The sequence below is a fragment of the Terrapene carolina genome, unplaced genomic scaffold, assembly GCF_002925995.2.
Source record: "Terrapene carolina triunguis isolate 2854851 unplaced genomic scaffold, T_m_triunguis-2.0 Scaffold247, whole genome shotgun sequence".
Classification (NCBI taxonomy): Eukaryota; Metazoa; Chordata; order Testudines; family Emydidae; genus Terrapene; species Terrapene triunguis.
This window is the reverse complement of record NW_020664598.1, coordinates 10,505,916-10,530,016: the sequence shown is the minus strand read 5'-3', so window position 1 is coordinate 10,530,016 and position 24,101 is coordinate 10,505,916. Positions and strand designations below refer to the sequence as shown.

General features: G+C 43.7%; 1 protein-coding gene across 1 annotated transcript in view; it reads left to right on the top strand.

Annotated features, from left to right (window-relative positions):
• The window catches only part of PARPBP (PARP1 binding protein), a 99,554-nt gene extending 75,812 nt beyond the window's left edge, over positions 1 to 23,742 (top strand). Inside the window, exons 8-10 of the mRNA XM_026657574.2 lie at positions 21,210 to 21,375; positions 22,158 to 22,454; positions 23,029 to 23,742. Of these exons, the coding sequence (XP_026513359.1) occupies positions 21,210 to 21,375; positions 22,158 to 22,454; positions 23,029 to 23,093 (528 nt within the window). The 3' untranslated portion in view covers positions 23,094 to 23,742. The remainder of the gene's footprint in view (positions 1 to 21,209; positions 21,376 to 22,157; positions 22,455 to 23,028) is intronic.
• The last annotated feature ends 359 nt before the right edge of the window (positions 23,743 to 24,101 follow it).

The window sequence follows — 24,101 nt, the reverse complement described above, 5'->3', positions numbered from 1 at the left end:
AGTGAGAAAAATATCCCAGCTGCCTGCGGTGACCTGCATAATTTCTGGAAAGCAAAGGAGAAAGTTTCAGCCAAGGCAGAGGTTGGAGGTGGAGCAGATACAAGTCTATTAAAAGAGCTCAACACTGAGCTAGCAGGCTGAGGGCGGCTTTGAAAGACCATTTTAATAGTGAGACAGAGGTGTGTGTGTGTGTGTGTGTGGTAGTGTCCTCTACCAGGCCCTGCTCTTTTGCAGCCTGGTATTAATTGTGTGGTGATTGCTGTATATGTAGGAACGTAACATTGTTAATGCACCTGTTAATTTTGCTTGCGAATATTATGAATTGTATGACACCATGCAGTATCAGGTAAGTGGGCACTGTCAAAACTGTTGAGCACCAGCCAGCATATATTGTGGACTAATAAAAATGAATTATGTTCCAATTATAGAATTTTATTCTATAACAAAATCTATGCAAAAATACCCCTGGGCAATTTAAGAACAAATACATTAAAGCTTAATAAATTAAGAGAACAGAACTTATGAAGGGGAATGAACATTCATGTCCATTTCAGCTACACATACAGGAACGGTTTCTTTCAAAGGTCAGTGTATGTGAAGCTGTTACTGTCTTTAATGTCCCTCAGGGTTAATAAGGTTCGTGCAGCAACCACTAATGCCATATGGAATGTTGGAGTGGGGAGAGAGGTCCTGATATTGATTCTCAGTAGGCTGCAGAGGGAGGTGAGCACAGGATTGTTGAACCTGAAGGTCTACCAAAGTGTGCAGCCTCTTTGTTTGCTGTCTGAGAAGCCCCATTATGTCCTGGTGCATTTCCCTATCCTTTTCCTGCACCTTTCTCCTCTCTACTCTATCCTTCTCCAGGCTGTCTGCAGTGGTCATCCTTCAGACCCCGTGCTCACTGTGTGATGCAGCACTGGCTTGCAGGATCTACTGAACATGTCATCCTGCATCCTCTTCTTTCTCCTTCTTATCTGGCTCAGGTGTTCTGTGGGTGTGAGTGGAAGGAGACCCTGAAGGCCACAATGGCAGCAGCTGCAACTAAAACACACAGTTACCATTGTCAGTGAATTCTCTATGGAAAGCAAAACTTAAGATGCTAAACTCACTCCCTTGCTTCCCTAAAGTTTAAAGCGCTACATTCTCACTTCTGCTTGGGATTGCTTGTGCATGGCGCCAGTCACAGCAGCAGCTATGGAGAGCATGGCCTGCCGGGGGTTGGGGAAATGAGGAAGGAATTGCTTGGTTGCATAATTCTAGTAGTATAGGGCAGTGACACCGAATACTGGGACTCTTTTCCACAGGCGACGGTGACTTTAGCACCTCTCGCTCCTGAGGATAATAAAGACAAGAGAAAGCACAGCTGCTGCTGGCGTCCTTAAGCCACATGGGCCCATATGCTGCTAGCCTGGGTACTGCAATGGTGCATGCTGACATTATTGCTGAGTGGCATGGGAAAGTGTTCAACCGCAGAGGAAGAAATAAGACACCCCTCCCTAGAAACATTCAGCAGAGAATTGCAGAGTACCTACATGAAAGTTTCACAGAGATGTCTCAGAAGGATTCATGAGACATCTGTATGTACATAAACAAATTGCTCCGCGTGGCCCTCCTGCCTAACTCTAGAGGGAAATAAAAAGCAGATAGAAACTCTACCTCTCTTTGTTGTATAACTACCTCTTGTAGCATGAGTAAATTAATAAGTCAAAAGGTGTGTCCTGCTACTTTGGGGGTGCTACCCTGTAATTGAAAATTTATCTACACACTTACCCGAGGTTCCTTCCCCTGAATCAGGGTTGCCAGTGCTTGACTGGCAGGACTGACTAGACTGTGGTGGAATCAAAAACAGGTTCTGGCTCAGTGCCAGAACTGGCTTTCCCCCTTTTGGGGGTTTCTGATACATTTTGTGGGCATGTGTGGCTGACTGTGAGTCCTTTTGCAGCTTGCCTTTATGCGGAGCCTGGAGCTCTCTAGAAATTTCTCCTTCGAAGTCCTCCCCTTCAGGGCCTCACTCCCCCTCAGTGGGAGATGGGGGTTTCATTACCTGAGTTTTCTGACTTGAATTGGGAACGAGGGGGCAGGATGGATATGAGCCCTGCTTCTCTCCTGAAAGCATTTAAGACCCATTGGCAGCACTGCAAGGGTCTTACCTTTGCGGTCCTGTGTCGCTCCAGGACTTACCACCTGGGCTAGCTGGCTGAATTCATCGTTAGAATTTCTCCCTGCTCTGCTCTGTCTCTCTGGTTTGGGTTTTTCTGTGTTGTAGTTTCAGCTGTTTGGAGAAGTATGGTCTCCAGCATCCTTATCTGATTCAGAGCCCATGGCCTAGAAGAGATGGGGTCAGCTAGATGGGAACAGGCTGGATCTAATTCACTTTCTGCCAAGCCTGGAAAAGCTATCTTATGTATAGAGCACTGTTTGGATTTTGCCTAATGCTTGCACAGCTGTTTTGCCATGCCTGAAAGGGGGCAGAGGAGTTCTGAAGGGAGGTGCTGCAGCAGAGGCTCTGCATGGCTATAAGCACCATGCTGTTAAGACCCTGACCAGAAGGAGACTTGGAAGACCAGAAAATTGCTCCTCACCGCTCAAAAAATGGTTGAAAAAAGGAAGATATGGGAATAAAATGAACTGCCACTGACCTGGTACCACAAAGGTAGAAGATCTGGCAGCAATCAGGAGAAGGGGTGTGGCCAGCATGAGCAGTGCTGCAACTTTAAATTGCCTCCAGAAACTGCACAGTGAAGGGGAGCTGCCTGGATGTAACAGAATTGTGGGAGATGTTGGGCTGCAGAAGTCCTCTCCCCACCCAATAAAGCAAGGTATTATGTGGAAACCAACCCAGTAGCACTTTTCTATCAAAGGCTGTCTCTGCAGAGCAATGGAAATTTACTTTGCAAATCTTCCTTAGATGAGGCCCATACACTTTTCCTCAGTGCCCCTAGGCATTTCTGTGAATAGTCTCTCAGATGCCTAGCATGCCAGCTGGTGCAGGATTTTAACCTCTTGCCTGCAGCAACCTTGGCGCCCTGAGGCCTTGGTATTTTGGATAAAATGAGATGAACAGGGTGCAATTGATGTGAGCAATTCTCTGCATTCTCCAAATGCTTGAGATACATCTTTAGAGTGCTAGGAATGTTAAGAGTTAGAATAAAATGGTGGTAGAACTATTTCCCAGGAAAGAGGAACTTACCTTACATAGAGAGGTTTCCGGAGCCATAAGAATCCTCCTCACAATAGCACCAATTTGGTTCTTGTATAGGTAGAGGAACTAATTCCAAAACCTGCCTATCGAGGTAATGGCAACTAAAAAGGCCAGCTATAGGCTTGTGTAATCTGTCATTGATTAATCTTGGCTTCTGATGTCTGATGTGCCTGCATATGGAACACCACCAGGGCCGGTTCCCATGTTTGCATGGTGCTTGGCTGTAGGACTCAAATCAGAACTTTTGTGATTATTTTTATTATAATATTTATATTGAGGTAACATCTAGAGGTCAGGGCCCTGTTGTGCTAGGCACTATACAAACAAAGAGGTAGTCAGTGCCCCAAAGAGCTTTCTGTTTCCTCTTTCATCAGAAATGTAAATTTGACCAAATCAATTAATGAAAATCCCTGGCTGGATACCAAAATACATCATAGGTTAATGGAGAATCCATGCTGAAGTACACTTCTCTTCCAATGTCCAGGATGTTAACTGTAGGTGTTGCTGGTCTGGATGAAGGAGTCTTTGCTTCAAGAGAACTGGTCTTCTCTTCAGGTAGGTGTGTTCCTTGGCTAACTAGCAAGTCAAAAGTGCCTTTTGAGCCAGTGGAGGACTAGGAACCCTTCAACTTTCTTTTCCCCTTTTCTTTTGTATCCTTTATGCGAACTGTCTTGCAAGGTAGCAGATTATTCTCTGCCCAGGACATTATTTCCATTGCCATGGAGTACCTTTGACCTCTGGTTTCTCCCTGGTTTTGGAAGGGATAAAAACATTCATGTCTCAATCATAAGCCAACCTCTAATGAGAGATAGGAGGAGACATCCCCTGGGGGGGAGGGATAGCTCAGTGGTTTGAGCATTGGCCTGCTAAACCCAGGGTTGTGAGTTCAATCCTTCAGGGGGCCACTTAGGGATCTGGGGAAAAAATCAGTACTTGGTCTTGCTAGTGAAGGCAGGGGGCTGGACTCGATGACCTTTCGAGGTCCCTTCCAGTTCTATGAGAGAGTATCATAATTGCCTAGTACATGGCTTCTTGTACCTTCTTCTGAAGCAGCTGGTCCCTGGCCACTCTCATAGGCAGGATACTGCACTCAATGAACAACTGATCCGATTCCATAGGATGATGTTTACATGTGGGATTGTTTGTTTTTGTTCAAACACATGACTGTGATGTAGTGTCAAGGTGAACTAAAAGGATTTGTATTCTGAAATTTTGGAAATTTGTCTTCCAAGTATGTTTCCTGCCTTACGAGTCTTCCTTCCATAGTGAGTGTGCGCAATCTAGAGTGAAAATTGGGTTGGCTTTCAGCATGTTTGTACTTACCTGCTCACAGAGACATTAGGATGTGATCTCAGTATGATGCCTAACTTGGCATTGTATCAGGTGTGTGGGTCCATATTCTCAGAAGAAATTTCTGCGAGTGCATTTTGAAAAACCCACTCGTGATGAAGTCAATGCATGGCACCTGCAATTCTAGCCATTGGAGATAACTGGCTACAGATGATCACTGTCAAGGAATGACTGATGCAATAAAGTTTTGGATCTTTACCTTGATGACCTTTGCAGTCCCTTCTAACCCTGTGATTCTATGATAGTAAAATTATGGCCAGAGACATGCCTGCTAAGACTCCTGGGCGAGCAATTCTTTGCATTGGGTTCAAAAGCTTTACTTGACTTTGAACAACTGGTGGATGTGAATCCTTTCCAGCAGCTGTCCAGTTGTGAATGGGTTTGTTTCTTTGGGCAGGGCTCTGATTGGCATGTTGACAAGGTATGTAATGTGTGACCTGTAATTTGCTATGACAACTACCAACCATTTCTTAGGATTCTGGATCTGGAGGATAGATAAGAAGGAAGAGTCTTATACAGGAATTATGAGTTCTCGTATACAAATATTGTCTTTGGAATGTTGAAGATTTTGTTGGTTCGGAGGAAAATTTATCTAGGATTCCTTGCAGTGTCTGCTCTAGATTTTTTTCCTCTGCCAGAGTAATAGTCTCTACTTGAATACCCTTGGTGGTGTTAAACCCAATGGATTGCTATGCTGGCTATGATAGTGAGGGTTGTGGACTCTCTTCTGTCTCAGCTACTAGTTTCTCTGTCTCCCCAAATAACTCCTCACCTGTAAGTTTGGATACACAAGATATCTGTTCAGGATGACTGATTTTGTTATACATGGGAGTAACATGGTGCAACAGCCCTTTTAAAGCTCCCCCTGCTGGACACTCACCAGGAGACTTTGTTTGAGTCCCACATGGTTGAACTATGTGTTTCTAAACTTCCCTTGGTCTGAGTAAGCTCCAGCACTCTCTCTTTCTTTGACCTCTCTGTCACAGTTCCTGGGCACAGACTTTCTGCCTGTGGTCCGGCTGCCCTAGGCACCAAGGACCAGTGCTGACAGCCTATTTGCTTAAATACACAGTTTCCCTGAGCTCCAACCTTGGGGTCATCCTGGTTTACCATTTATTTCTTCAGAAACACATGATACTTTAAGCACATAACGCACAGTCTTTGTAAAGGTTTCTAACACAATGATTCTTTATTTTAGCTAGCATAAGAAATATACAGATATAGACAAAACACTAAAACACCGGTTGGGAAATCCCTACCTCAGCTTCCTCACTGATGAGCTTGCTTTGGGCTTGGGTCAGAGTCTTTTATGGATTCATGATCCTTTCTGTCTCTCCCTTTCCTTCTGCACATGGCTTCTCCTTGGGAACATGAAGTCTCCTCTCACTTCTGTAGTCAGTTGTCTGTTTCTAGTACATTGTTCTCAAAAATGACTGGTGGGACCCATTTTTTTATAACTGCCAGTCTCCTTTGTCATGTGACCTCCCCCATCAACCTTGTCAGGTGATCAAAATGCCCCACAAGGTGATCTGTTGCTTAGTTACATACTCCCCTGGAGTTCAGACTTCGGAAACTGGCTTGTTCTGAGTGGTAGCCAACTCTTTACCCATTGGGCTTCCATGTGATTAGAGGACAATCAAAACTGAACGACCCACCACTGTTAACCCTGTGTCACTACCCCTTAGAATTTCATTCCAGGATGGAAGTAAAGGACAACAGAGAAGGCAATTGTCGTGGTCAAAGACCCCCACGCAGTCATTTTAGTTTAAAGACTCAAGCCTGAGGCCAGTTTATTGACATACAAACCAGTGCGCACTGGGGTTATTTTAAAAACAATTTATAGCTTATAAAGCATTAAGTTACCTTAAGGGTTAAATGCTAAATCACCAAAACTAAACAACACTAGAAAACACCATTAACTTATCTTAATCAAAAATTATACACACCAGGAGTGTTTTTTTTAACAAATTTAACTAACCTTTTTTATAGTCAAATGATTTTACCTTAATAACCTTTTGGCTGGATTATTTACAGACACTCCCAAAGGAATGGCTGCAAAGAAACCAAGAATTTCTTTTTTAACATTTATTCATAGTTTTACCGCTTATGCCATTTGTGACGGGTTGGATCACAGAAACCCCCCTTGGGAGCTGCCACCCAATGTACCAAGACTACTTCTGCTCCTGCTTTCCCTGCCAGCTTAGGACTCCAGCACCCTGTCTTGCTGAGCCAGACACTCCAGTCTGCTCTAACACAGACCCCGCTGAATCACTTGTCCCAAAGCTGCAAGTCTACCTGAAAAACAGCTCACAGTAGTGTGCTTGTCTTTAGCACTCAGATGCCCAAATCCCAATGGGGTCTAAACCCAAATAAATCCGTTTTACCCTGCACAAGCTCATGCAGGGCAAACTCATAAATTGTTTGCCCTCCATACCACTGATAGAGAGATACATTTTATATTTCTAGATTTAGATACAAGAGTGGTACAAATTAGATGACTATACTTAGTAGATCATAAGCTTTGTAATACCACCTTACAAGAGACCTTTTGCATGAAGCATATCCCAGTTACGTTATATTTACTTATTACCATATTTTCTCTAAAACTATTTCAATTACATTATATTGACTTATTATCAAGTTTTTTATAAAACCATATAGACTGCACATTACACCATTATTCAAGCAATCACTTTATAAAAGAAAGAAAGCAAGAAGCCAACTCTGCAATTACTTAATTTCCATCAGCAACTACAGAGTTAACCCCTCAACCCCCCCTCCTAACTTCCTTAAACTGCGGTTGTCTGCCCGTTTGGGCCCAATCCTTTTTTCTCATGGGCACAGGCATTGTTTTATTATCAATTCAGCAAGGAGGGTGGGCTGCTTTTACCAACTCTCCTTGTAGAAGAGGATTAATTATTTAGCAAAACAATTATTATTATACTTAAAGAGTGGTTAAACAACACAACAACACTAAAACACTTGCTATCATGCTTGAAGAATAATTAAACAACACTAAAACACAGCAATAAGCTTAGTTCTCCACATTTGAGCGAGAACAATTTCCCAGCCTCCGTTTCTCAGGTGAGGCCCACCTCAACATTCACACCACTGGGGAGGATATACAAGGGTGGTCCTCGCATGCACCCTGTCCGGCAATGAGTACCAATCCGCCTTTAAGAGGAACGGAGTAGGATGCCCGATTGCCCCAGGTTTTGGCAGACGATTTCCAGGGGCTCCCCTTCAAACTCAGCAAGGGGAGGGAGCTCACTCCACACGCGAGTTCTTGCTCCAGAGGAAGATTTGGGGAAGGGGTTTTGGTCATAGGTCAATCACACGAAAGATTTGGAAAGCCTTGGTCACCGTACTCTCCTCCCCCAGTAGAGAGCACCGGCCCGCCTTCAAGAGAACGGGATGGGATACTCTACTACCTAGGAGTACGCGGACGGATTCCTTTGGGGCCCCCCCGCTCTCCGAGCAAGGAGGTGGTCCCCGTACACTCCTCCCCCAGCAGAGAGCACCGGCCCGCCTTCGAGAGAACGGGATGGGTTGCTCTACTGCCTAGAAGTACTTGGACGGTTTCCCGGGGCCTTCCCGCTCTCTGAGCGAGAAGGGACACAATTGTCACTTAAATGGGTAGAAAAGGGTGGGGACCTACTGCTTACACAAGACGGGGGTCTCCGCTGCTTTTTCGGTACCTTACCCTGCCCGCAGCAGGTCCCGGAACCACCTCACGACTCACAATCACAGCCACACCAATTTTCCCGGGACTGCTATAACAGTCCTACTCGGCCACCAGCCTAAACTGCCTAAACTGTCAATCCCCGGGCCGCAGGTCTCATTAGTCCACACAGCCTATTGCTGTGCGGGGTCCACCAGCCTATTGCTAGTGGGAGCTACTCCGGCCCCTTCGGCTGCTCCGGGTTAACCTGAATTACGCCCCGCCTCCTGTCAGGGTCCAGGTAGTGGATTCCGCCCCCCTTCCAATCCGGGGATTACTCCCCACTTTACTTAAGGGGTCCACCCGCGTCCTACAGGTCCAGTGGATCCAGCCCCTACTCTACTCACTATGGGGTCCACTTCCCCGGGGTTCCTCAGCAGCCGGTTCACCAGCCCCCCCCAGGGAAACCACCCCCCAGAGGGCAGCGCCACAAAGCCAACAAAAACAAAGTAGAAAGCTTAAAAAGGCAAAGCATAGGAGTTTGGCGTACTTCTTGTTCTTATTAAGATTAGAAACCCTCTCAGTTGTTTACCTCTAGTCCTCAGGCCACTCAGTTCTTGAGTCAGTGGTGGTTCCCTTTATGTTCCAGAGAGATCACCCAGCCTATTCAGCCTCTGTTCCTGCCTGAATAATCTCCTGTCATCCAAAACTTGTTTTTATTCTGGGCTGGCACTCTAAAAGTGTTTAACTGCCAGACAGATGTCCCAGTAATTTCACCGAGGCTGTTCCAAGGAAACCGTTGGGTCTAAGACCTCGTGTACACACCACAAAACAGACAGTTCCCTACGCCCTCCCCCCTAGCTTATAGCCTAAGGAAACAATAATAGAGAGAGCGCAGCATGATGCAAGACATTAAACAGACAAGTTACAGAACGGACACACACAAAACGAACAGGCGTCAGGCAAATGAGTCTAACCTTAAAAGGTTCGGATCACAGCGCGTTCCCACCTGAACCTGGAGCCTATGGGCAGCCCCTTACCGAATCCCAAATAGAGACAAGGGTCTCTTACCTGGCGCCTGGGATCGGTGTAGGAGCGGTCCACGGTCCTCCGGTCCGGTGGGACTTCGAGTGATCCCGGACGAGCCCCCAAATTGTCGTGGTCAAAGACCCCCACGCAGTCATTTTAGTTTAAAGACTCAAGCCTGAGGCCAGTTTATTGACATACAAACCAGTGCGCACTGGGGTGTAGTCCGAAGACCAACACCCCGAGCCCCACACGCAGGCGGGCTTTTATTCCATCAAACCACGAGCAAGGTACAAACAATACGTCATGAGTTAAGAAATTGGGGACAAATCATAAGCTGGGCATGGGGTGAACACGAGCTGATCACGAGCTAAGAAGCTGGGGTTGTGGTCAGTCCTCCCTCCTCCCCTTGCCTACTTTCTCAATTTCCGAGAGGTGGGTGTAGAGGGGCGCTCAGTGGTTTCCGCAGGGGTGGTGCTCGGCCCTAGCTTGGGTACATTTCTTAAGACTTGGTACATGTCATTTTCCGGGGGATTTCGGCGACAGGCTAAGGGGGGGGCTTTCCAGGAGACGCTTAAAGGGGAACTATTATAGGTTATTTGCAGATAGTTGGAATTGGAGAATTTGCAGATAGCTACAACTGCAAGAGTGATTAGCTCTTTGCAAAAGCAATTTCTTAATGTATTTCATAAACTTGCGGTTATTATATTCTGTGTTTCTTTCCTTCCTTCCTTCCTTTCCCCTCTTCTGTTACTACTTTTGTCTGGGTTTTGGCAGAGAATTGATTTGAGCAGTATTGTTCAGGCTTTTAGGCCTTCTCTACTCTGCACAAAGGTCACCATCATGACAGCCTTCTGTTGGAGGTGTTTTGGGGCCTGTAGGCCCAGAACTTTGGCTATCGGAAAGGAGGCCCCCCTGTCCTGTTCCTCCACACAGCCAAGCCTCACGTTCAAGTGTGTAGTGTGACACAGACATAGAGTCCCCAGTATGAAACAGAATTTGGCTTCCTTGCACCAGTGAATTAGAAATAATTGCCCTTGGCCTGAGGTCATCGAGTCCAGCCCCCTGCCTTTACCAGCAGGACCAAGTACTGAATTTGCCCTAGATCCCTAAGTGGCCCCCTCAAGGATTGAACTCACAACCCTGGGTTTAGCAGGCCAATGCTCAAACCACTTAGCTATCCCTCCCCCCGTTTGTTTATAGTTCTTCTGTAGTTTTATAGTTAGTTTAGAGTGTGTTGGGGGTCCCCCCTCCCTGACTCCCCTGAGCCATGGTATGCTGCGGTCCCTGAGGTTCAAAAAGTGTGAGGTCTGCGCCAAGTGCATGCCAAAACGTGACCCACACACCACATATTTAAGCTGCCTAGATGAGGGTCACCAAAAGGACCATTGCAGAATCTGCCGCGAGTTTCGCTCCAGAACTTTGAAAGACGGAGCAGCGGCTCAAAGTTCTGTTCATGGAGGCAGCTCGTGCCCCCACTCAGACGCAGGTTCAGGGGATCCCACACCCGGCACCACCTCCTTGGTGTGGAGCGCCCCGGTGCCGTCATCCCAGGAACCGGTGCCGAGAAAGGACGCTGTGTGAGACCCTCAGCACCGTCATGGCTCCTCCCGAGTCCTTTTGGTGGGTAGGCACCAGTCTCAATCACCGTTGCCTCAGAAGAAAAAGCAGTCAGAAAGGGATCATTCTTCCCTGAACAAGTCTAAAGAGCCAATGACTGTGAGACCCCATATCGGACACGGCCAAAACTTTATGGCAGACCCCCCCATCCTCGTTGCCCCCCAGAGCTAAGCGCAATAAAGGGCGCTATTTTATGCCATCTAGGGGCTACGAGCATCTGTACTCACACCCGCCACTGATTCCCTTGTCGTGGACGCTGACAATCAGCGTGAGCAGCAAGGTTACCAGGGACCCTCCCCTAAGAATAGGGAGGCAAAAAGACTCAACCTTTTTGAGAGGAAGGTCTCCTCTACGGGTGGGTTGCAGCTCCGCATTTCAAATCAGCAGGCCATTGTCAGCAGGTACTGCTATAATACATTTGGAGCAATGGCAAAATTTGCAGAGCTGCTGCCGCAAGACTCCTGTGCCAAATTCTCGGCCTTCATCGACGAGGGTAAGCTCACTTCCTGAGCTTCCCTGCAGGCAGCGCTGGACGGAGCTGATGCGACCCTGGGGGTGATGGCTATAAGGGTGGCCATGAGAAGGGGCACCTGGCTCCAGGTCTCTGGCCTCCCTTACGAGGTCCAACAGACAATACAGGACCTTCCTTTTGAGGGTGTGACTCTGTTTTCCAAAAAGACAGATAAAAGGCTTCACAGTCTGAAGGACTCCAGAGCCACCCTCAAATCCTTGGGCCTTCACACCCCCGGCATGCAGTGGAGACACTTCAGGCCGCAACCTCCGCCATGGTTCTTCCAACAACAGAACCGACAGGATGGTTAAAGGAGGAGGAATAGGAGTGGCAGAAAGAGGCTGCACCCGACCTCAGGCCAGGGCTTTGGCCAATCGAAGCCACCTTCGGGCCTGAAATAGGCCTTTTGAAGGGGCGATCTAGGACGGTGTACCAGCCCAAGGACTGAATCCAACCTGCCTTACCTTTTTGTCCCAACTATCCCCTTTCTGCCCTGTGTCGTCCTGCATCACATCGGACCATTGGATTCTCCGCACGGTAGAGAGGGGATATTCCATCCAATTCTGTGCCCTCCCCCCCTTCCACCCCCCCTTTCTTGTCCCTCTTCAGGGACCCCTCTCACGAGCAATTCCTTGTACAGGAGGTGCACTCGCTCCTATTGCTAGGGGCAGCGGAAGAAGTTCCTCAGGAGCAGAAGGGCAAGGGCTTCTATTTCCGATATTTTCTAATACCGAAAGCCAAGGGCGGGCTCAGGCCCATTCTAGACCTGCGGGAGCTCAACAGATTCTTAAAGAAACTCAAATTCCACATGGTCTCCTTGGCTTCCATCATCCCTTCCTTGGATCCAGGGGACTGGTATGCCACCCTCTTTGAAGGATGCGTATTTTCAAATTGCAATCATTCCGTCCCACAGAAGGTACCTCAGGTTTGTGGTGAACAACAACCACTGTCAATTCACAGTCCTTCGGCCTGTCAGCGGCACCTCGGGTGTTTACCAAATGCATGGCAGTCATGGCCGCATTCCTGCGCAGGCGGCAGGAACAGGTGTTCCCATATCTCAACGACTGTCTCATCAAGGGCCGCTCCAGGTCTCAAGTGGAGGCACAAGTCAACTTCATAAGAATGACGTTTGACGAACTGGGCCTTTTCCTCAATGTGAGGAAATTGACCCTGTCCCTGGTTCAGCGGATAGAGTTCATAGAGGTGGTACTGGACTCGACACAGGCATATCTCCTGGAAGCGAGGTTTCAGGCCCTGGGCGACATCTTTCGAAGTCTCAGTTAGTTTCCCACCACCACAGCAAGGAATTGCCTGAAACTTCTAAGATACATTGCCTCTTGTACCTATGTGGTGCAACATGTCAGGCTCAGACTCTGGCCACTCCAGTTGTGGCTAGCCTTGGTGTATCGGGCGGCTCAGGACAGTTTGGACAGGGTTGTGACTCTACCTCACCCGGTCCTTGACTTCCTCCAGTGGTGGCTCGACCCGCAGGTAGTCGGTGCAGGGGTCCCCTTCACCGGTCCTCCGCCATCCCTCTCGCTAGTGACGGATGCGTCCGCCTTGGGCTGGGGAGCACATCTGGGAGACCTCAGGACACAAGGCCTCTGGTCTCAGGAGGAACTTGCTCTCTACATCAATGTCAGCTGAGCGTGGTGCGCCTGGGATGCCAGACTTTCTGAGCCCACTTGACAGGGAGATGTGTATCAGTCATGACAGACAACACCATGGCGATGTTCTATATCAACAAACGGGGGGTGCGTGCTCCTCTCCCCTGGGCCAGGAAGCCCTCATGTTGTGGGACTTCTGCGTAGAGCATTCAATACACTTGCAAGTATTACTCTCCGGGGTACGGAACGAGTTGGCGGACTATCTCAGCAGGTCGTTCCACAGCTGTGAGTGGGCCTTACACCCAGACGTCGCAAACTCAATCTTCCAACGGTGGGGTTTTCCCCAGATAGACCTGTTCGCCACGCGACGCAACAGGAATTACCAGCAGTTTTTCTCCTTCCTGAATCACAGCCTGGGCTCCATCGCGGACGCGTTCCTCCTCCGATGGGGAGGCCGTCTCCTCTATATGTTCCCGCCCTTCCCTCTCGTTCACAAGGTGCTCCTCAAGATATGGAGGGAAGAGGCTTCAGTGATATTGATAGCTCCAGCCTGGCCCGGCCAACACTGGGTACACATCTCTCCTGGAAATATCCATGGAAGCTCCAGTCATTTTGCTGCTCCTCCCAAACGTAGTAATTCAGGATCATGGCCGTCTTCAGCACTTGAACTTTGAGTCGTTGCACCTCATGGCATGGAAGCTCCATGGTTGGACCCCATCGAGCTCTCCTGCTCAGACCCAGTTAGACAAGCCCTCCTTGGCAGTAGGAAACCCTCCACCAGGGCTACCTACCTTGCCAAGTGGAAGAGATTCTCAATCTGGTCGGCGCAGCATCATTCATCCTCGATGCTCGCCTCTATACCACTCATACTGGACTACCTTCTGCACCTCAGGCAGCAGGGAATGTCCATGTCATCAATAAGGGTTCAATTGGCCGCAATCTCTGTCTTCCATCCAGGCGCAGAGACCTGGTCGGTCTTTGCCATCCCTATGGTTAGCCGTTTCCTGAAAGGTCTCGACAGACTATATCCACATATACAACAGCTGGTCCCAGCCTGGGACCTCAATCTGGTCCTTTCTAGACTGACAGGGCCGCCCTTCGAACCACTGGCGACATGCTCCCTGCTCTATCTCTCGTACAAGGTGGCGTTTCTGGTAGCAATAACCTCAGCCAGGAGGGTGTCTGAGCTCAAGGCCCCAACATTGGAACCTCCTTATACCGTGTTCTATAAGGACAAGGTTCAACTCAGGCCATATCCAGCTTTCCTCCCGAAGGTTGTTTCCCAATTTCACATCAACCAGGACATCTTCCTCCCTGTGTTCTATCCTAAGCCGCACTGATGTGGCAGGAAGCAGAGGCTTCACTCATTGGATGTCCGCAGAGCGCTAGCCTTCTACATCAAGAGAACGAAACCATTCTGAAAGTCCATTCAATGTTTGTGGCTGTGGCAGACAGGATGAAAGGTCTTCCAGTCTCCTCCCAACTAATTTTGTCGTGGATCACATCCTGCATCCGGGAGTGCTCCTCCGCTCACGGCGCACTCCACCAGGGCGCAGGCTTCTTCAGCAGCGTTCCTGGCGCAAGTTCCCACCCAGGAAGTATGCAGAGCAGCGATGTGGTCCTCCATACATACTTTCACTGCGCATTATGTGCTTACCCAGCAGGCCAGAGATGATGCTGCCTTCGGTAGAGCAGTGCTCTAATCAGTGCATAACTCCAACCCCACCTCCAGAACTTAGGCTTGGGAGTCACCTGATTGGAATGGATATGAACAAGCACTCGAAGAAGAAAAAACGGTTTCTCACCCTCTTGTAACTGTTGTTCTTTGAGATGTGTTGTTCATGTCCATTCCAGTACCCACTCTCCTACCCCTCTGTCGGAGTAGCCGGCAAAAAGGAACTGAGGGGATGGCAGGTCAACAGTGCTCTATATTGAGCGCCATGAAGGAGTGACCCCAGGGCGTACCCAGGCCGACCCAATGGATGCTGCTATGGGAAAAATCTTCCTGCTGCTGTGCACATGCGCGCGTACACATCTGATTGGAATGGACATGAACAACACATCTCGAAGAACAACAGTTACGAGAAGGTGAGTAACCATTTTTTCATTGTTTGCACATTTAGCCCAAAACAACTGTAGTGAACTTTCAGTAGTTTGGCTTATTTCGCTTCTTAATATAACTGGAGACAATCTTTCCTATATGAGGTAATCTTTTCTTCCAAAAAGGAACCTAACACTAATTTCAGTTTTAAAAAAAACCTGTCAAGTTTGAAGATCATTATAATTTTACTGTGTATGGAAATTCTTCCAAGGAAAAAGCTCTTTAAAGCAGAGAATTTCAATCTGCCTTTCTCATGTGACTTGATTATGTCTATATAAAGTGACTTGACAGCAGTGCATGAAGCTGGATATTATTCTAAGTTGTTTAGTTCTCCAAGAGCTGTTGCTAGTGAGAATTGTTTTGCCTATTTATGATTCCAGTACAAATAAAGAGAGACTTGGAAGGCCATCAACAGGAACCTATCAAGATTTTCTGTGTATCCAATACACTTGTGCAGAAAAACTCAACATTTGACTAAGGAAAAGCTATCTTTCTGAGATACTAGTCTCATCTACTGCACCAAACAAAATTTGTGTGTTTTTAATGGAGAATTATGAGGAAAATCTTTGCTTAGTGACTTCAACCTCTGAGGAGTGCACTAAGCATTTTTTCTTGTTTTTTGACACAATAGAAATTCTGCAGTAAGAATAATTCTAGCCTTTTTTTGCTATCCATTAATTTCTATTAGAATCTGATAAACCCTACTTACATGGGAGAACAGTATTTGTGGTTCCAGGAACCACCTAAACAGCTCTCCTAGGGCCAAATCCTGTGTGTCTCAAGGCACCCTCAAATCCCAGTGATGTGGTGATTTAAGACTGAATGCTCTCAAAACAATAATGAGTAAACCTGGGATAGTCAAAGGCTGGTATGGTGTCTTGCTAAAGATTTTGATGGATTTGGGGAAAGAAAAACTTGCTATTACCTGAGAGATAGCCAAGACATTTTTCATGGTTGAATAAAGCGATACTTTGGTTTGGTCAAGGCAAATGACATTTTGCCATTCTTTCTTTCTCTTTCCTTTTAAACCTCTTTCAACCTCCCCTTCCTATTTTTTCCACAAAGGGCGAGGAAAAGATTTCCTCCTTTTTATCTCTCTCTCCACTCTTTTTTCCTTCTCCAAAGGATATCTTGATTGGTTGGCCAGAAAAGAAAAACATGTATTTGTTGTTACTGATGTAATCTTTTAAATTCTATTATGCTATTCCAGTATATAAAAACCCACTCTGAGCATTTATACTGACTAAGTGTTGGCAGTTCTGTCTGTATGCAGAGGCTGGAGGGAGATCTGGAGTAGATTATCAGATGTAACTTTTTAGAAATAAATAGAAGGGCATACATTAGTAACAATTAATACAAGGGAAAATATGGGCTTCTCAGTGGCATATCATAAACAAACTAAATAAAGTGCATTTTTTAAAAGGTACAAGAAGACCAAGTGAGAGCATATGCTAACTAATCTGGCCCTTAGGGCCCCACATATGCCTCCGGCATACCACAAAATGAGGCATCCAAGCCCATTGTCCTGACCCCCTTTGGGAGTGGCGGTGGCAGGGGATCCCTCTCCTCTTCTAGCAAGGGAGGGGAAACGGCATGATCTCCCTTTCCTCCACATAGGAGCACAGCAGGACCCTCTCGTCTCTGGTGGCAGCAGATCTACCCCGTAGTACAGCTGTTGGGGTATATCTGCTTCAGTGGATCTTGGGACTTAATATCACAGTGAAATGAAAAGGGCAGTTCAAATCTCTAAGAACTATTGGTGCTATTCTGCCTTCAGGCTACTTTAATGTATTTTTTTCGTTGCTGCACTCTGAATATACCATAATTTATTGCTAGTAAATATCCATTCCCTGACCAGCTGGCACATTTAGATGCTTCAGGAAACTCTTAAAGCTTGATTCAACATGGACTTGCACCTTGTGTAGTCATATACACTTATGTAAAATGGGTGTGAAACAGTAGCACCAGTGTGAGCAAGTGGACAATTATTTTATTTAGGGTTTTCCAGTGCACAGTTGGAAATGACTTACACAGGGAGTAATGCAGAGGAGAACTAGACCTTGAGATCAAGAGCCAAGACCCAATGAAGAATATAAATAAATGGGTTTTTGTCAGGCTTCTAGTGTTGAAGTCCTAAAGTGTCCAAGCTTGAAACGATCTCAGTGGACATCACCCATGACATTTGACTCATTATGTTCTTATAAGCTTTCAGAGCTGACTTGCCTTACTGAGGCCTGTGAAAGTAAAAAAGAAACCCTTGTGGTTTCTTTGACTACTGTGATGTTCTACGTACTGGTTCTGTCATGTAGATGAAATATCTTAGTCATCTCTGCACAAATTGTAACTCATCCATGTTACCATGAAGAACATGGGAAAGATCTGTAATATTTTTATGAATATTATGTGACCCTCTGGATGGTTGATGATTAATGTGTTGCTTCCTAAGGATAAGTGAGGGTTATTTCTGTCTTAGGTGGTTTTGCACATCGGCAAGACTCAAAGTCAGTGGTGTTAGCCTAATAACCAATGTTTGACAATATAAATGTCAAGGCCTTTGAGGTTTTGTCCCTGTCCAAATAGGGCACAACATCTGCTAGCTTAGAGAAGAGAGGAAGAGTCCTCCAGGCTGGAAACCTTAAACAAGTGATACTCAGACTGAGGCTTGGAAGCCGCAAGTGATTCTTTAATGTGTCTCCTGTGTCTCTTTGCAGCACATGATATTAAAACACTGAGATTTAATTATTAACCGATGTAAGTTATTAACCAGTCAGGATGCTTTTTCTCTGTTATTCATCAACTGTAGAATACTTGGTCAGTCATTTTGCTGTGAGAATAATACAGTAAAAGCTTTTTTATCCAGCATTTTAGGGAAATGGGGGGGTGCCAGTAAGTGAAAAATTCTGGTTAACTAAGAGAGAAGGAGTTTGGGTACAGGAGGGGGTGCAGGGTTGGGGCAGGTGAGGGGGTGCGGGGCGCGGGCTCTGGGAGAGGAGGCTTGAGGCAGGGGGTTGGGGCGTGGGAGGGGGCTTGGGGTGCCAGATCCAGGCGGCACTCACCTCGGGGGGCTCCCTGCAAGTGGCACCTTGTCCCTGCTGCTCCTAGGCAGAAGCGCAGCAGGTGGCTCTGTGCACTGCCCCCCACCCCGAAGCACTGGCTCTGCAGCTCCCATTGGCCAGGAACCAATTTCAGTTGATTTCAATTACAACAGAGAATACGAAGTGTACAGTGCTCACTTTATATTATTTTTATTACAAATATTTGCATTGTAAAAATTATAAACAAAAGAAATCGTATTTTTCAATTCACCTCATACAATACAGTAGTGCAATCTCTTTATCATGAAAGTATAACTTACAAATGTAGATTTTTTTTGTTTGTTACATAACTGCACTCAAAAACAGAACACTGTAAAACTTTAGAACCTACAAGTCCACTCGGTCCTACTTCTTGTTCAGCCAATCACTAAGACAAACAAGTTTGTTTACATTTACGGGAGATACTGCTGCCTGCTTCTTATTTACAATGTCACCTGAACATGAGAACAGACATTCACATGGCACTTTTGTAGCCGGCATTGCAAGGTATTTACGTGCCAGACATGCAAAACATTCATATGCCCCTTCATGTTTTGGACACCATTCCAGAGGACATGCTTCCATGCTGATGATGCTCATTAAAAAAAATTGCATTAATTAAATTTGTGACTGAACTCCTTGGGAGAGTATTATGTCCCCTGCTCTGTTTTACCCACATTCTGCCATATATTTCATGTTATAGCAGTCTTGGATGATGACACAGCACATGTTGTTCATTTTAAGAACACTTTCACTGCAGATTTGACAAAAAGCAAAAAGGTACCAATGTGAAATTTCTAAAGATAGCCAGAGCACTCGACCCAAGCTTTAAAAATCTGAAGTGCCTTCCAAAATCTGAGAGGGATGAGATGTGGAGCATGCTTTCAGAAGTCTTAAAAGAGCAACACTCCAATGTGGAAACTACAGAACCCAAACCACCAAAAAAGAAAATCAACCTTCTGCTGGTGGCATCTGACTCAGATGATGAAAGTGAACATGTCGGTCCGCACTGCTTTGGATCGTTATCGAGCAGAACCCCTCATTAGCATGGACGTATGTCCTTTGGGAATGGTGGTTGAAGCATGAAGGGACATATGAATCTTTAGTGCATCTGGCACATAAATATCTTGTTCTCACTTTCAGGTGACGTTGTAAACAAGAAGCAGGCAGCATTATTTCCTGCAAATGTAAACAAACTTGTTTGTCTGAGTGACTGACTGAACAAGAAGTAGGACTGAGTTGACTTGTAGGCTCTAAAGCTTTACATTGTTTTATTTTTGAATACAGTTATTTTTTTGTACATAATTCTACATTTGTAAGTTCAACATTCATGATATAGAGATTGTATTACAGTACTTGTATGAGGTGAATTGAAAAATACTATTTCTTTTGTTTTTTTTATAGCACAAATATTTGTAATCAAAAATAAATATAAAGTGAGCACTGTACATTTTGTGTTGTGTTGTAATTGAAATCAATATATTAGAAAATGTAGAAAACATCCAAAATATTTACATAAATGGTATTCTATTATTGTTTACAGTGCAATTAATTGCAATTAATTTTTTTAATCGCGTACAGCCCTACTTGTATATTATCAGTAGAGTTGTTAGTTGGATATTCTAATTATAAAGTAATTATCTCCTTTATTGATACCTGTTAGCCACTTTTGAAGTCTGCTGAATTCTATAGCTAGAACTCAGGACAGAATTTGGTCTGCAGAATCTATATTATTGATGATATTTTTTTCAAATCCCAGATTGATTTAGTAGTGCTGCTAGCTGGGGAAACCATATTTTTGTATATAAACTGAGCAAATTTGATCTGGAGTCCTTGACTAGATGATCATAATGGTCCCTTCTGATCTTAAAGTCTAAAGTCTATGACTCCAGTGAATATGGAAATACAGCCCATAATGTCACTTTTATTCTCTTTTTATTGTTGAACCATACTTTCTGATTGATCAGTACTAATCAGCTGGGTTTCTGGCTTTGGAAGCTTAGGGGTGGAAATCAATTTTCTCTAAAAATACAGCAGAGGTAGATATGATAGTGTTCTTTGGTATTGTAGAATTCTGACAATTCAGGCTATGCAGATGCTTTTAACGCATTTAGTTCTTGGACAGTATATCTGTGGAAATCATATGGCCTGCCTTTTACACTCTGTATGGAAATTATTTGGTTTTGTGAGGGAGTTGAAAATTTTTCAAATTTTCATCTAACAAGAAAGGGATAGAATAATATTGAGTGTTCGACAGTTAGACCAATTTTTAGTATATTTGACTCAAATTTTATACGCAAAAAGAACAGGAGTACTTGTGGCACCTTAGAGACTAACAAATTTATTTGAGCATAAGCTTTCTTTTTGCGGATACAGACTAACACGGCTGCTACTCTGAAACCTGTCAAATTTTATATTGGACTATAGCTATTTGTCTCTTTGGGGGGGGGGTGTGCTTTTTTGAGGTTTCATTTTTTCCATTCTTTTACATAGTTTGTTTTGATGGGGAGCCTTATTCCAATGAAAGTTGCTTGTTGACACTTCAAAGGAAATAGTGGGCTCATCTTGTTCATAGCTTGTGTAAGGGATGATTTGGCTCTAGGCAAATACTCGCTATGATAGCAGCTCAAAATGGCAAACCGATGCTACCAAATGTCAAGGCAAAAGAAAAATCTCTTACAGAGAGGCTTTCAGGCTGATGGACTTTTAAAAGGCTTAAATATGCAGCTTTCTAAAAGAGACCAGTCAAAAAAAAAATCAAACAAATATTCATTTTAGAATGCCTCAATTTACTGTTAAATAAATTTTTTCTAGAACTAGTTTATATATAATTACAAAATATCATAAACAATTTATTTCACCTTGGTTGTGTTGTGTTAACTTTCCTGGTAGTTTAGGTAATTTTTGATTAATTTTACCTTTTAAGTTAAAACTGGGAGGGAGGGAGGGGAAAATAATGATACCCAAGACTTTTTATTTTACCGATAATAAAAAAGTTTAAAATAATTTTCTAAACAAACATTAACAATTAAAAGTAGTGTCATTCACCCTTCATAGATGAAGCAACCCTTAATCAGGTCCCAGTTCGCTTGTACCTACAAGGATGACCTGATGACTGAGAAGAAGGGTCAGCACTTCTTCAGTAGGAGCCAAATCCCGACTTGCATACATCCAGCACCAAAACAAATGCTTTCTCTCTGTTTAGAGGCTGAGACTTTTGCAGGTAAACTGAATTCTGTTTGAGTGAATGAGAAAATTTTATTCCTGATTTTTCAGGTCTTATACCTGTTGATTTTTATCAAATAGACTACTACATCAATCTTTATTAAAAGTCAAATGTAAAGGATTTTTTTCAAGGAAAAACAAAACTGAGAGTTTAATAGCTTTGCACAAGTTACAATCAGTAAAAACTAATCTAAAATATTTTTAGTCTATGCTATGTGAGATAAGTGCTTTGAAATTAGCAGCATAGATTGTAAATTATTTATTTTTTACTGCCATCATAATCCCCAAATAAATTTTAACCAACAGTATGTCAGGTTTCTTTTTACCTATTTTACAGAGATGACCTAGTGCTTGAGGGAAATTTATATATTGAATGGGAAAATTATGGCTAATTGTTAATTTTACTTTTTAAACAAGAACACATTACAAGATGTGTATTATATAAATTACTGTTAGGACATAAGAATATTCATCCTTTGCAACATTTTGACCTTTGTATATAAATTTATTTCCTGAAGTTGTTGATGGTTACATTTATGCATGTGTAATGAATGCCATTTTAAAATTTAATGGTGACGTGTCTATGTTTAGGTTTGTTTATAGTCGTTGGCTAGCTGATGGCCAGTCCAATTATTATTGTTCATTTTATTTAAGAAAGCACTCTCTTGCTAAAATACATGACCTTTATGCCATTTAAATTCTAGGACTATCCTGGCTAACTACTTTAGGAGTAATAACTTCTTTTTCCTTCCCAAAATATTTTATTCTCTTACACAATAGAAGGTGTAAAGTCACCTCCTGAAAGACCAGCACTTGGAACCAGTTCTGGAAATGTTCTTCAGAATGGAAGTAAAAATGAAAAAGCAAAAAGTTGTCAGCCAAGAAACAAGAGCTCAAAGAGGAAACACATGGCTCTGAATAGTGAGAAAGTCATCTGCAATAATGAAAATGAACCATCTCAGTACACAAATATTAAGAGACCCAAGATATCAAACATACTACAGGAGAAATTGGACAGCAAACTAGATGGAGCAGCAAAAGGCAACAAGGCTACAGCCAAGAATAAATTGGTTGCTGGTCAGAAAAAGTTAACTGACTTTTTTAGACTATGAATCTTATTTTTATTTTGATGTATATAGTAAATTTACTATTCCATAATAAACATTGTACATTTTGAAAGAACAAGATAACAGGTGCATTAACACATTTTGGCTTCATAGTGTCCAAATATATTATGTTAACGTAGGTTACATATATTATTCATTAGACAAATATAGTGACAAGTCTTGATTGTGCAGCATTCTCAATTTCAGTAACAATACATCATAACTATTACAACTAGCTTATCTAGTGAAAATGTCAATCATGTTTCCCTCTATTTTGAAATACAGATAGAAGTATTTAGATGTACATATATAGCAATACTAAAAGCACAGTAACTTCAAGTTTCATTAAATTGGTAACCAATGCTTCTTTAGAGAGGAGGCCAACAGTTTTCAAACTTGCCAACAAGGTCGATAGACTCTTCCCAACATACACCTGAGCACTGAAGAAAAAAATCATTTTACTCTTTTTATATTCTAAGTTGAAATATTTTTTTTCTGTGGAAAAATACACATACACTTACTGTCAAAATCTCTCCTTCCTATAGGAAATTTAGCTGAGTTTTCTTCATCCCCGGTCTCTCTCCTTTCCTGTATTGATTCAATATTCTGAATTTCAGTGTCAGCTGGAAAAGCCATAGATCCTTTCAATGCAAGATAAGGTAGCTGTTTTATACCTAGGTTCAGTGGCGAACCATGGCTTATGAAATTGTGTTTGGAACCTATATTCTGAAGTAAGAAAAAAAGATTTAAATTTTAAAGATGAAATGTTAACATTGTGTTAGTTCTTTTTTTGTTTTCTTTTTCTTTCCCCCATTCAGAACAAAGGTATTATAACAGACAGTCATTTAAAAGCCGTACAATGCCACACATTGGGACTTTGGCTAAGAAACCTTAAAATCAAAGTGCATGTTAAAATAACCTGGATGATCAGCTTAATTTCAGTTTAGTTATTCAGTGGGATTGAAACCATCTTGGTATGTATGGCTAATCCTGTTGACATTCTAAGATATATTTTTAGTACAGAATGGGCAAAATTTTCAATCAGTGATAAAAAAGTAGACTGATACTTTCTTACAGGTTCTGACCACCTGGAATCCTGGTAAAAATCCGGTCATTTGTTTAGTTTCTCAAACTCAGATTTAGGTGACTAAAATTAGATACCTATATTTGAAAACTTAGCATTCAGTAATTGCATGATCTTATAACTGAAACCATCCACCACAACATTCTTTAAAATTGTAAGCTTTTAACCCTTTTAATAGGACTATAAATTGAGCTTATATTCATGTTTTAGTGTTCAATAAAAAATGGAAACTCACTAAGAATTTTGGGTTTCTGTCTTCCTCCTCATCCAGAAAGCTGCTGTCCTCCATCTTGTAGTGCTCAAGAGTAGGTGTAGTCTCGGTCTTCTCTGTTTTACCTCCATTCCAAACAGCTTTTCCTATATTGAGCGCATTTAGTATCATATCATCATCTTCTACCTTTCGCATAGACTTCGAAACTGAAAGTAAAAAGCCTTGAGAAAAGAGAGAGAAAATTAGTATTAACATGTAGGATGGAATATGCATTCTTAGTTGTTTAATGTTTGCATAGAAGTTAAGTTTCAGATATATTTAAG